Source organism: Podarcis muralis, chromosome 6, assembly GCF_964188315.1.
Source record: "Podarcis muralis chromosome 6, rPodMur119.hap1.1, whole genome shotgun sequence".
Taxonomy (NCBI): domain Eukaryota; kingdom Metazoa; phylum Chordata; class Lepidosauria; order Squamata; family Lacertidae; genus Podarcis; species Podarcis muralis.
Window position 1 is genome coordinate 91,734,832 of NC_135660.1, and position 14,240 is coordinate 91,749,071.

Genomic DNA, 14,240 nt, shown 5'->3' on the forward strand with positions numbered 1-14,240 from the left:
TTATCAGCTGATCCGCTAAGCCGCTTATCAGCTGATCCGCTAAGCCGCTTATCAGCTGATCTGCTAAGCCGCTTATCAGCTGATCTGCTAAGCCGCTTATCAGCTGATCCGCTAAGCCGCTTATCAGCTGATCTGCTAAGCCTGCTAAGCCGCTAATAGCGCTAATCCGCTAAGCCACTAATGGGCTTGCTTCGCAAGACAAAAAAACCGCAAGACGAAGAGACTCGCGGAATGGATTCTTTTCGTCTTGCGAGGCACCACTGTACTGTGGAACCTTTTTGGCTTACAGTTTGTTTCTTATTTGAGACACATCTGATAGTATAGTTGCTGAATAGTATAGTTCCTGAATCATTATGATTGTATGTGATACTCAGGCACCGGTTTGCAATAACACAGTCTGGCTCTAAATACAGCCTTTGAGATGAGGCATTTTAATATGCCCTGTGAGGCCTAGAATCCTGCCCATATAAGCCAGGTGCCGGTTTTTATATTTCTGCCTTGTCCATTTGGCTCTGGATATGGTCCTTTTGGAGAAATTGTATGCTTCAGATGTACAAATGAACGGCAGTACTGAGAGGGAATATTTGATCTTGCTTCGAGAGATCACTGGGCCCACAGAGTTATAATAGGCTCCCCCCCCCCAACTGCATATAACAGAACAGTTCCCTAAACTAATAACACGGCTTGATTCCTTCAATAAATATGAATGTGCAACTTCCCAAGCAAACAGAAAGTAAGACATTGACATATTCTCAAATTATTATTTTATTTATATCCCATTGTTCCTCAAAGGAGCTTAGGGTGGCATTCATAGTTCTCCTCCCCATTTTATCCTCCCAACAACCCTGTGAGGTAGGTTAGATTGAGGGTGAGTGAGTGAGAGTGAGCTCCATGGCTACCAGGAGATTTGAAGCCTGGTCTCCCTGGTCTCAGTCCAGCAATCTAACTGCTGCACCACTCTGGCTCTCATCTTTCCTTGAAGCTAAAAGTTCCTGGTTCTTTGCTCTGATGTCACATGCCTTACATTTCACACATTTTATCCGTTTTGACCACTCTGAATCCTTCCTGGTTTGAATCCATCTTACTTCGAACACAGTGACCAAAATTGGACAGGGTTGTTCTATACGGTGCTGAGTGGGACACACCGATTGCATTCTTTTTCAGCGTGTAAGTCTTTGGGTCATCCCCCCCCCTTTTTTGTAACCATCATGGTGCTGATTTAGATTCTGACAATAGTCTAGTTGCAAGTCCATCTCAGTTACCAAAGCCTAGCCAGTCTCCTAGTCTCATTCCCTTTGATCCAAATGGGTTCTGTGTGAACTGAAATTCTGGGTGAACTTAAGGGTGAGTCCTCTTCTCTCACTGCATGTGAGAGTGCCCCAGTCATCAGGAGCAGATTTAGTGGGAGGGAGCAAGGAGATGCAAAGAGAATAGGAAAGCCAAAAAACCTCAGTTCTGTGGTGAAACTATTTTCTGCACATGGAACTGGAGCCCAAACCCATCTATAGCAGGCACATCCAACTCCCAAGAGACAGTGATCTACTCCTAGTATAAAAAAATCTGGCAGTGATCTACCCATTGTCACTGGAGAGCGGAGGAGGATGGGTGGATTGCACAGAGTTTTTTAGCTTTCCCCCCCATAACTTTTTGTACACGATAAGGATCCCGCGATCTACCACAATCAGCCGGGGATCTACCGGTAGATCACAATCTGCGGGTTGGACATCCCTGATCTATAGCATTGAAATGTGCATTTGTCCTACCTATTGCATCCTTAAGAGGCCTTTCGTCATTTCCCTCCAGGCTTATTGCCTCTGCTGATGCCCTGATGTGGAGGGCTTTCAGTTCCTTAGCTGGGTACAGGCTCAGAGCGTGTGAATTCTGGCTGTCCCAATTCGGGACTCACTGGCTCTAGTGCTGCTGGTATCACAGAACTGGTTGGTTTCTCTTTGTTGGAGCTGAAACCTAGGCAGCAGAGGGAGGGGAGAGCCCTGAAAATACCACAATGATTCCCCAGTTATATAGCATTTAGATTCCTCAGGAGGGATTTGTTTTTATTCCTTGTACTCCAGTAGTCATAAGAAATAATTAAAATACTGTATCCTTTTGCTTTTTTCCATAGGAATCAAGGAAGAACAGAAGTAAGTAGATAAAATACAAATATTATGAAAGTATATTTTGTATTGGAGTATATTGGAATGTGGGTGGCGCTGTGGGTTAAAGCCTCAGTGCCTAGGGCTTGCCGATCGAAAGGTCGGCGGTTCGAATCCCCGCAGCGGGGTGCGCTCCCGTCGTTCGGTCCCAGCGCCTGCCAACCTAGCAGTTCGAAAGCACCCCCGGGTGCAAGTAGATAAATAGGGACTGCTTACCAGCGGGAAGGTAAACGGCGTTCCGTGTGCTGCGCTGGCTCGCCAGAGGCAGCTTGTCACGCTGGCCACGTGACCCGGAAGTGTCTGCGGACAGCGCTGGCTCCCGGCCTATAGAGTGAGATGAGCGCACAACCCTAGAGTCTGGCAAGACTGGCCCGTACGGGCAGGGGTACCTTTACCTTTACCTTATATTGAAATAGGTGGGTTACATATTTTTATGTTCTGTGTCGTATTTCATCTAACAGTATAATCCTTTACTGAGAAGGTACATGTTATCTTTTCTGTTTCACACTTGTGAAACTTAAATAGAATTGCTAAATAAACTAACATTTATTAATTCCCTTAACAGAGCTTGTGTGAAAGCTAGAGATTGGGGTGCTTAACCCTTTTGTTTATTCCTTTTTCCCTCCTACAAAAAGTATGCAAGACACTATTTTAATGTTTAAATAACAATAACTCTTACTTACTGTGTCCTTGCACTTGTTAGATTAAGTGCACATGTACAAGGCAGGCAGGTATTACTTATGTTACTAATGTATTACATAAATTTATCACTAAGACTAAAACTCTTGCAGACTCTGACTAACTCTAAAGCAGACAGCAGCAGAACAGAACAGACCCCCTGCTCAGCTGCTCTAACAGCACAAAAAACTGTTATTAAAGATTGTTATTAACTGACATAACTGTACTAGCTTACACAGCTGTCTCAGGCACAACGTATATGTCCTCACAAGATTCTTTCTTAGAATGTTGCAGTCCTTGTGAGTATTCACCCATTACATAGCATCTTGGATGCTCATGTCTCACTGTAAACCCTACACAAATCCAGAGTGGAGTCCCTAGGCATCTTGTACTTTTCCTTCTGGCAACTCCTGCAGCCAAGCTGGTGTCAAATGTAGTCCAAAGGAAAGCAAAGTAGTACATCAGCAAGACTGAGGGGGAGCTGGGGAAACCCGGCCAGATAGGTGGGTTTCTCCCGGTATGCCCCACGGAGAGCCTCAAGGTCCATAAACAGCAACACCCTAGTGGTCCCGGGCCCTAAGGAAGTTAGATTAGCTTCAACCAGAGCCAGGGCCTTTTCAACACTGGCTCCAGCCTGGTGAAACGCTCTGTCTCATGAGACCAGGGCCCTGCAGGATCTGATTTCTTTCCGCAGGGCCTGTAAGACAGGGTTGTTCCGCCTGGCCTTTGGCTTGGAGCCAATTTGATTCCCTCCCCCTCTTTCTTTTCCTTTTCTCCTCCTGTGATGAGACTGCATTTTAATATTTTAATGTTTAAATCTTTTAATGTTGTATTTTAATCTTGTTTTTAAGTTGTATTCATTCAACTTGTTTTTATTATTGCTTGCTAGCTGCCCTGAGCCCGGCCTTGGCTGGGGAGGGCGGGGTATAAATAAAAAATGTTATTATTATAATTATTATTAATAATAATTAGTTGTTGTTGTCTGGGCAGCCCAGGACTTCCATATATACAGGCTTGTGCCCTGGAGAGGTTACGTCGGTGCTGGTAATGCAGCAAAAACAACGCAGGAAGCAGCACTTTACTCCTCATGGCAAACTCTTCCTTTGTCTCTCAAGACAGATGCCAACAACATTGAACAATGAATTAATTCTCCAAAGCAGTCGACAATTCCTTTTCCATAAGAAGTATTTATTGCAGTGTTTGGTTTTCAGGTATCTTTCACTTTGAATGAAGATCTTGCCAACATTGATGATATTGGTGGGAAGCCAACTTCCATCAGTGCACCCAGAGAACACCCTTTTCTCTTACAAAGTGTTGGAGGACAGATGTTAACCGTGTTTACAGAGAGTTCACTGGGTAAGTTGGAGGAAAATTGATAGTTAACTAAAGTTTTGCAAAATGAGAGGTGTTTGCTAAATTGAAATTCTACATCCAGATTTTTTTGAGATGGTTTCTTTGGTTTGGACTTTTCCTGTTTTGATGCTTGTGGTGTAGCATAAACAATTAAAAGCGACCCCTGACTATTAGGTCCAGTCGTGGCCGACTCTGGGGTTGCGGTGCTCATCTTGCTTTCTGGCTGAGGGAACTGGCGTACAGCTTCCGGGTCATGTGGCCAGCATGACTAAGCCGCTTCTGGCGAACCAGAGCAGCGCACGGAAACGCCGTTTCCCTTCCCGCCGGAGCGGTACCTACTTATCTACTTGCACTTTGACGTGCTTTCGAACTGCTAGGTTGGCAGGAGCAGGGACAGAGCAATGGGAGCTCACCCCATTGCGGGGATTCGAACCGCTGACCTTCTGATCAGCAAGTCCTAGGCTCTGTGGTTTAACACACAGCGCCACCCGCATCCCTGCATAAACAATTAGTATGGAACGAAATGATGGCAGTTGCCAGAATTCTAAAATTTTAAACTCTGAACCTTTTTGTAGGCAGATTCTTTTGTATTAAAATGTCACAAGAACATAAGAAGAGCCGGCTGAATTAGGCAAATGGTCGATCTAACCCATTATCCAGTTCTCATGGTGGCCCACCAGATCATAGAACTGTGGAATTGAAAGGGATCCAGAGGGTTATGCAATGCAGGAATTTCAGCTAAAGCATCCATGGCAGAGGGCCATCCAACCTCTGCTTCCAAACCTCCAAGGAAGGAGAGTCCACCACCTCCTGAGGGAGTCTTTTCTACTGTTGAACACCTCTTACTGTCAGAAAGTTCTCCCTGATGTTTTCTCAGACTCTCTCTTCTTGTAACTTGAAGCCATTGGTTCGAATCCTACCCTTTGGAGCAGGAGAAAACAGTCTTTCTCCATTAAAAAAGAAGAAGAAGCTCCTTAAGTTTTTTGAAATTGGGCTTCCTAAAGCCTAGAGTACATGTCTGACTCCACTCAGCTTTCCCTTGCCTCTACATCCCAGGAGGACATGATCACTTCCTCCCAAATTTCCCAGTACTTCCACTTTGTTGATCAGTTCTTCCCTATTGGTGAGGACCAGGTCTAAGACAGATGACCCCCTTGTTGCTTCTTCCACTTTTGGGGAAGCAAAATGTGGGAGGCAGTGGAGGAATTGGTTGGACCTTTCTCTGAAATCATTGGCTTGGAATGTAGCAAATGGGTTATCGGCATACTCATTCATGATCAGTAGCCTTGGATGGGAAGAGGCTAGGTCTAGTATGGACAGTGGGTGGAAGAATCGAACCCTGATGTTGGGTCACATAAGTTATGAGAGGGAACCATATAAAATGTTTCTGTTTCTTCGAAGCCTTCGGTGCCTAGTACCCCCTCCCATGTGTGGTGCCATTTGGCTATCAATTCCATTCATTTGATTCAAGGTAATAATACAGTGGGACGCGGGTGGCGCTGTGGGTAAAAGCCTCAGCGCCTAGGGCTTGCCGATCGAAAGGTCGGCGGTTCGAATCCCCGTGGCGGGGTGCGCTCCCGTTGCTCGGTCCCAGCGCCTGCCAACCTAGCAGTTCGAAAGCACCCCCGGGTGCAAGTAGATAAATAGGGACCGCTTACTGGCGGGAAGGTAAACGGCGTTTCCGTGTGCGGCTCTGGCTCGCCAGATGCAGCTTCGTCACGCTGGCCACGTGACCCGGAAGTGTCTCCGGACAGCGCTGGCCCCCGGCCTCTTAAGTGAGATGGGCGCACAACCCCAGAGTCTGTCAAGACTGGCCCGTACGGGCAGGGGTACCTTTACCTTTACCTTTAATAATACAGTATATGTGGGGCTACCTTTTGAAAATGGCCTGTAAACTACAACGGTCCTGGAGAATGACAGCTAGATTGTTAATAGGGACCAGATGCTTTGGCCTTATTATTCTGATCCTTGCCTGCCTCTACAGACTTTGATTTGATTTATTTATATGGTTGATTTTAAATTTGACTGTTGTCTATTGTTCTCAGAGCTGGAATATCTCTTTAAAAGGGGGGTGCTGCTTAGTTGGCTGGTAAATGTGAGCCCTAGTTATTTGAGTTTGCTGAGCTATTTTTTGTTGTTGTTTGTGCATGAAATATAAACTACATTTTGTTCTGTAAACATCGCCATATGTACATAACTGGTTGCCACGCAACAGTGCAATTTGTGCTACCCATTGTTTTGTCTTTATTGCTGTCCCAGTTCTACGTCTCTGGCATATATTTCAATATTAATAGGCCACCATGAGCAAATTAGGTGTTTCTTTTCCCAAATATACACTTACTGTGTAACCTAGCGAACAATTACACACTATTTTAAATTAAGACTGGCATTTCTATCAGCCTAACAGCAGTAAAATGCTGCTGTAGAGTAAAAAAAAAAAAGCAGACACAATGGTGGTTCATTGCTGCAGTTTCCAGATAGGAGTAAAGTGACAGCTTGGTAGATCACATGTTTTGCATTTAAAGATTTCAGGTTCAGTTCTCAGAACTTTAAATTAAAGTAGTGTTTTAAGACTTCAGAATTTAGCACACCTGTTCTAAACTGCCCTCAAGGGGCTGCCCTTGAGACTGACCCAGAAACTCCAGCGGGTGCAGAATGCCGCAGCGAGACTCCTTACGGGGTCTTCGCTGCGAGATCACATTCATCCGGTGCTATACCAGCTGCACTGGCTCCCGGTGGAGTACAGGATCAGGTTTAAGGTGCTGGTTTTAACCTTTAAAGCCCTATACGGCCTAGGACCCTCGTACCTACGGGACCGCCTCTCCTGGTATGCCCCACAGAGGAACTTACGGTCTTCAAATAAAAACATCTTGAAGGTCCCAGGCCACAGAGAGGTTAGGCTGGCCTCAACTAGAGCCAGAGCTTTTTCGGCTGCGGCTCCAACCTGGTGGAATGCCCTGTCGCAAGAGACAAGGGCCCTGCAGGACTTGACATCTTTTCGCAGGGCCTGTAAGACAGAGCTGTTCCACCAGGCCTTTGGTTAGGGCGCAGCCTGACTCCCTCCTTTGGCAATCTCTACAAAGCTTTAGTCTATGGTTGCCATCAATTTGTATTTTAATTAATTTTTAGAATGTATTTATAATGTTGTACTGTTTTAGTGTTGTTAGCCGCCCTGAGCCCGGCTTCGGCTGGGGAGGGCGGGATATAAATAAAATTTATTATATTATTATTATTATTAAACTCATCTGCTTTCTATGGACCAGCCATCCAGGATCAGATGTCTGTTCCACGGGAGAGATCCTTTTGCAAAGCAATGTGTATTGTGTTCAAGAATCTGTGGATAAGAAGTAATCTCACACTAGCATTAGAAGAAAAATATAGCTCCATATCTCTATCCCTCTAAACCCACATAATGGCATAAACAGTAACTTTTACTGCTTTTGCCAGTGTCTTGTAGTGGTTAGAGTGTTGGACTAGGACCTTGAAGACCAGGGTTCAAGTCCCTACTCAGCCATGAAGCCTGTTTGGTGACCTTGTGCTTACTCTCTCTCTGCCTAACCCTCTGCACAGTCGTTTGTGAGGATAAAATGGAGAGGAGAACCATGAATGCTACACTGAGTTCCTTGGATGTAATCTGGAATTTACATGTAATAGTTCTTAATAATACAGTGGTGCCTCGCAAGACGAAAAGAATCCGTTCCGCGATTCTCTTCGTCTAGCGTTTTTTTCGTCTTGCAAAGCACGGCTATTAGCGGATTAGCGCTATTAGCGGCTTAGCGGCTTAGCGGCTATTAAAGGTTTAGCGGATTAGCTGCTAAAAGGCTATTAGCGGCTTAGCGGCTTAGAAAAAGGGGGGGAAGCGGGGGGAAAAATCGCAAGACTAGCAAGACGTTTCGTCTTGCGAAGCAAGCCCATAGGGAAATTCGTCTTGCGAAGCAACTCAAAAACGGAAAACCCTTTCGTCTAGCGGGTTTTCCGTCTTGCGAGGCATTCGTCTTGCGGGGCACCACTGTATTAAGTCCATGAAAGCGTATCATAATGAATTCATTATAAATAATCTTCAAGAGGCCACCAAACCTGTTGCTGTTTTTTGCTGCGGCAGAGTAACACAATTACCCCAATGGGAATTTGTTGTACTTGTTATAATGGCATTCTCATTTATTTGCATTTATGTTGCTGAATTCTATTACCGGTTTTTGATAAATGAACTCTTGAGTTTCTATTTCTGCTGCCATTATAATGGTGTATGTTGAATTGCAGTCATACCTCGGGTTGAAGTTGCTTCAGGTTGAGCGTTTTCGGGTTACGCTCCGTGGCGACGGAACATGTTACTTCCGGGTTTCGCTGCTCGTGCATGCGCAGATGCTCAAAATGAAGTCATGCGCAGAAGTGGTGAATTGCGACATGCGCAGGCGTGGGTTGCGTTCTGCTCTGGATGCGAACGGGGCTCCGGAACAGATCCCATTCGTATCCAGAGGTACTACTGTATTAGGAATTGGCATTGATTATTGAAATAGTATGTTCATTTGATTATAACAATTTTTACCGTAATAGAATATTGCTTTGACTTGCATCTGGTATGAACCCACTTTGGGTCCAGAAATGGCACATTCTTCCCCTCCCCTTTCAGATCCACTGTCCTCCTGGAAGCCGAACCCACAAATCTTTGTTTCTCAAGTTACCTGGTGTTAGGTAGCACAGGTACGAAATGCCTCTATCTGAGACCTTGGAAAGTCTCTGCCCATCAGAGTAGGGAAGACAGTGGTACCTCGGGTTAAGAATTTAATTCGTTCTTGAGGTCTGTTCTTAACCTGAAACTGTTCTTAACCTGAAGCACCACTTTAGCTAATGGGACTTCCCACTGCTGCACGATTTCTGTTCTCATCCTGAAGCAAAGTTCTTAATCCGAGGTAATATTTCTGGGTTAGCGGAGTCTGTAACCTGAAGCGTCTGTAAGCTGAAGCGTATGTAACCCGGGGTACCACTGTACTGAATTAGATGAACTAAAGGCCTGACTTGGTCAAAGGCAGCTCCATGAATTCTTATTTCATTTCCAAATTGAATGCGATTCCTGCTTTATTAGTAACCAGGAAGACATTTTGAGAATATATATGAATTCACATGTACAAAAATAGCAGAGCCACAACCCTTGAACACTTAAGCCATGCCTGCATCATTTTCCTTCTGTGCAAATTAAGCTATTTTGTTTAAGTGTGCTTGGTTTCCTTGCAGTTTATAGGCTAGCCGGCGACTGAAGTTTTCTGACTTAACAGGGATTAAAAATAAAATAAAATACTATAGAATTTAAGAACAAAGAGGCAGAAGCAAGGGACATGATTTTGTGCTGCTGTATGGAGAGTTGGTACTGGAAGTTTTAAGGAATGAGTGAAATTGATAGCAATATGTTCCCACAACAAAGCAATATGCAAATGAAGTGGTATTAGTGTCTAAACAGAGTTAAAATACATGTTTTTTTCTTCAAGAATCTAAAATATGCGGGAAATGGAAAATATATTAAGTGGCCTTTCTTCAAGGATGGTATAATAATAATAATAATAATTATTATTATTATTATTATTATTTATACCCCGCCCATCTGGCTGAGTTTCCCCAGCCACTCTGGGCGGCTCCCAATCAAGTGTTAAAAACAGTACAGCGTTAAATATTAAAAACTTCCCTGAACAGGGCTGCCTTCAGATGTCTTTTAAAGATAGGATAGCTGCTTATTTCCTTCACATCTGAAGGGAGGGTGTTCCACAGGGAGGGCGCCACTACCGAGAAGGCCCTCTGTCTGGTTCCCTGTAACCTCACTTCTCACAATGAGGGAACCGCCAGAAGGCCCTTGGAGCTGGACCTCAGTGTCCGGGCTGAATGATGGGGTTGGAGACGCTCCTTCAGGTATACAGGACTGAGGCCGTTTAGGGCTTTAAAGGTCAGCACCAACACTTTGAATTGTGCTCGGAAACGTACTGGAAGCCAGTGGTAGGGTAACAAAATATTAATTCACCCTGCCTTTGCTTAACTAACTTTTAGAAGGGACCCATCATAGTTCAAGACTGGGAGCTGTGCCATCTGCTCTGTATACCTTGCACCTTTAGTCTGATAACATAAAAAACCGAGTATGTCCCACCCCCTGCCCCCCATAATTCACACTGAAAAAAGTAGGATTTATTTGCTACTTTTTATTTATATAGAAGATTGAAACTTGGGGGTTTGGGATAGACTGAACACTTTGTGTTGAAGGAGAAAAATGCACTTTGGACATTCTCTGAGGCCATTCCTACATTTTAGGAGTGAGTTCTGGCCCCCAATTAAGGTTGCAAACCCGTGTGCATTCGGGAGTAATTCCCATTGAATTCAGTGTGATTTGCTTCCGACTAAACATGCAAACAACTGCCCTGCCACTCCCAGTTGGTGATCATATCAGATGTTGCGGGGGGGGGGGAGCAGGTGTGGGGGACTCCCTGGCCCTGAATGGAGTAACTGTGCCCCTGAAAGACCAGGTGCGCAGCCTGGGAGTCAATTTGGACTCACGTGGAGGCGCAGCTCAATTCTGTGTCCAGGGCAGTTGTCTACCCGCTCCATCTGGTACGCAGGCTGAGACCCTACCTGCCCGCAGACTGTCTTGCCAGAGTGGTGCATGCTCTGGTTATTTCCCTCTTGGACTACTGCAATGTGCTCTACGTGGGGCTACCTTTGAAGGTGACCCAGAAAATACAGTGGTACCTCGGGTTAAGTACTTAATTCGTTCCGGAGGTCCGTTCTTAACCTGAAACTGTTCTTAACCTGAAGCACCACTTTAGCTAATGGGGCCTCTTGCTGCTGCCACACCGCCGGAGCACGATTTCTGTTCTCATCCTGAAGCAAAGTTCTCAACCTGAAGCACTATTTCTGGGTTAGCGGAGTGTGTAACCTGAAGTGTATGTAACCTGAAGCGTACGTAACCCGAGGTACCACTGTACAACTAATCCAGAATGCGGCCACTGGGAGTGGCCACAAAGACCATATAACACTGGTCCTGAAAGACCTACGATGGCTCCCAGTATGTTTCCAAGCACAATTCAAAGTGATGGTGCTGTCCTTTAAAGCCCTAAATGGCCTCAGCCTTTACCTGAAGGAGCGTCTTTACCCCCATCGTTCAAGCGCCCTGTATACCTCAGCCTGGACACTGAGGTCCAGCGCCCAGGTCCTTCTGGCGATTCCCTCACTGCAAGAAGTGAGGTTACAGGGAACCAGGCAGAGGGCCTTCTCGGTAGTGGCACCCGCCCTGTGGAACGCCCTCCCCTCAGATGTCAATGAGAAGAGCGACCATATGACATTTAGAAGACATCTGAAGGCATCCCTGTTTAGGGAAGTTTTTAATGTTTGAAGTTTTATTCTGTTTTTAATGTTCTGTTGGGACCCACCCAGAGTGGCTGGGGAAGCCCAACCAGATGTGTGGGGTATAAATACTACTACTACGACTACACAAAATTTTACATTTGTGAATCAGTTTTCTGGCACGGTTGGACTTTGACAAGTTATCTCTTGGCGCCAAACTCTGTGTGATGTTAAATTCGCATGTAACGTTGCATGTAATTTCACTCTTAATCATGGGGCTGTTAGCGTTAAAATGGGGGAAAGTGGTGCCACCTCCACTACACACCTCATAATCCAGGCTGGGTGCTGATTCTTCTGCTCTAAACCCCAATTTTATAGCTTGAGTGGGACAGATGGTTCTAGAAAGAGGCGTGAAAGAGCTTCAAACAGTAGATCATGATTGACTGAAAAGCCTTATGTTGTTCAGGATTGGACTACAGGGAGTTTATAGCATTCCATAAGGTTGGGTTACAAATAGGAACACTCTTAATATTGAATTGTAAAGTCCTAAACCTTATTTTATTGTCATTTGCAGAAAGTCAGACAGATGAAAAACCTGAAATCAGCAGCAGTGGTAAGTGTTGGCTGCAATAACTTGTTTACGGAGATAATAAAAAACAACACTAACTGATTCATTGCTACAAATTCCTTGAATTGTTCAAAATCTAGTGTTTATGCAGGTGGTTACATTGAAACTTTTAAAACGTTTGGATGTATTTCTGGTTTCCTTTGCTACTTAATATCATTGCAGTTTGCAAATGCTTGGTGAGGGAATTTCACAAGCAAGTTATGACCGTCTTCATTTCAAAAAACCACTTCGGGTTTTGTGAAATATAACAAATAATCACAATTGTATGGGGATGGACAGACTTGCATGATCTGGTGCAAAAGGCAGAGAATTCCATAAATCTGAGTCCAAGGATTTGTGAGTATCAAAACTCTAATAGAGACCTTCTGCAAACACATCCAGTTGTGGATACCTCAAACTCTCTTCATTGCAGCCATATAATTTAGGGTGGGGGTTATTTTCTTGCTGGTATTATTCCGTGGATGTGCGACTTCCTGCTCCCAAGGCAGTTAAAGGTTGCCTGTTCGGCAAGGTTGGTTCTGTTTTAATTTTTTATAGTTACCATAAAGGTAAAGGATCCCTAACAATTAAGTCCAGTCGCAGATGACTCTGGGGTTGCGGTGCTCATCTCGCTTTATTGGCCGAGGGAGCCGGCGTACAGCTTCCGGGTCATGTGGCCAGCATGTCTAAGCCACTTCTGGCGAACCAGAGCAGCTCACGGAAATGCCGTTTACTTTCCTGCCGGAGCGGTACCTATTTATCTACTTGCACTTTTGGCCTGCTTTTGAACTGGTAGGTTGGCAGGAGCTGGGACCGAGCAACAGGAGCTCACCCCATCGTGGGGATTCAAACCGCTGACCTTCTGATCAGCAAACCCAAGAAGCTCAGTGGTTTAGACCACAGTGCCACCCGTGTCCCTTACCAATTACCGTATTTTTTTGCTCTATAAGACTCACTTTTTCCTTCCTAAAATGTAAGGGGAAATATGTGTGCGTCTTATGGAGCGAATGCAGGCTGCGCAGCTATCCCAGAAGCCAGAACAGCAAGAGGGATTGCTGCTTTCACTGCGCAGCGATCCCTCTTGCTGTTCTGGCTTCTGGGATTCAGAATATTGTTTTTCTTGTTTTCCTCCTCCAAAAACCAGGTGCGTCTTGTGGTCTGGTGCGTCTTATAGAGCAAAAAATATGGTATCTTAGTCTGGTGTTTAACAAAAGCCTCCAGGAAGACCCAAGTTTGCAAGCTTGGAAGGCTGTTCCATGCAGTCACAGTCACAAAACAGTTTGCTGATCTCCCAGTACAGGCATGACCACTACCCAGTCCTGTTTTGTGACTGTGACTGCATGGAACAGGCTTCCGAGCTTGCAAACTTGGGTCTTCCTGGAGGCTGATCTCCCAGTACAGGCATGACCACTACCCAGTCCTCCTTAAAAATTATCTCATTTCAATGACAAAGATTTGGACTCAGCAGTTAAAAGAACTTGAACTGAGGCTGCCATATAGTGAGATTACCCGGACACAATTGTGTTGTAGGAATCTCATGAACACAAATCCTCCAAGTCACCTTTACCTAAGGCAGTGTTTCCCAACCTTTTTTGGGCAAAGGCACACTTGTTTCATGAAAAAAATCTCGAGGCACACCACAGCCCCGTGACGTCAGCGCGCAGCGTCACGCCGGGAGGGACGCACGAAAGTGTAAGTTTCAATTCCCCCCCCCTTGCCTTCCTTCTGTGCCCACCGCCAAAAAGCCAAGAATCGTGGGACCGCCGGCGGAGGGGGGGAGGGCGAGCGGAGGCAGCGGCGAGCCCCGTTCCTCCCCATTCGCCCCATTCCGTGCAAGGAGCGCGAACAGGTGTGAGAAGGGGGTCAAACCTGCGGGCCGGCGCCGGGGAACCTCCAAGCTTTGGGGGTGGGGGGGGGGAGGAGGCAGCAAAGCGAGGCAGGAAGGAGAGCGCGGCTTGGCTGGGTGAGCTTTGGCAGGGGCAGGGAATGAGAGCCGCGAGGCGGGCGCTGCGGACGGAGGCGCTGCCCGCCGAGCTCGCAGGCAGCCAGGCAGGCAGACGGCGAGAGCCCCGCGCTGGGTGGCCTCTCCTGGGAAGTTTCAAAGCTGTAGTTAACTTTTTTAGATTATT

The 14,240-nt window shown here is 45.8% G+C and overlaps 1 protein-coding gene across 1 annotated transcript in view; it reads left to right on the forward strand.

Annotated features, from left to right (window-relative positions):
- Positions 1-14,240, forward strand: part of GTF2F2 (general transcription factor IIF subunit 2) — a 71,039-nt gene that overhangs the window by 7,246 nt on the left and 49,553 nt on the right. The window contains exons 3-5 of the mRNA XM_028728817.2: positions 2,123-2,141; positions 4,043-4,187; positions 12,079-12,117. Coding sequence (XP_028584650.2) covers positions 2,123-2,141; positions 4,043-4,187; positions 12,079-12,117 — 203 coding nt within the window. The remainder of the gene's footprint in view (positions 1-2,122; positions 2,142-4,042; positions 4,188-12,078; positions 12,118-14,240) is intronic.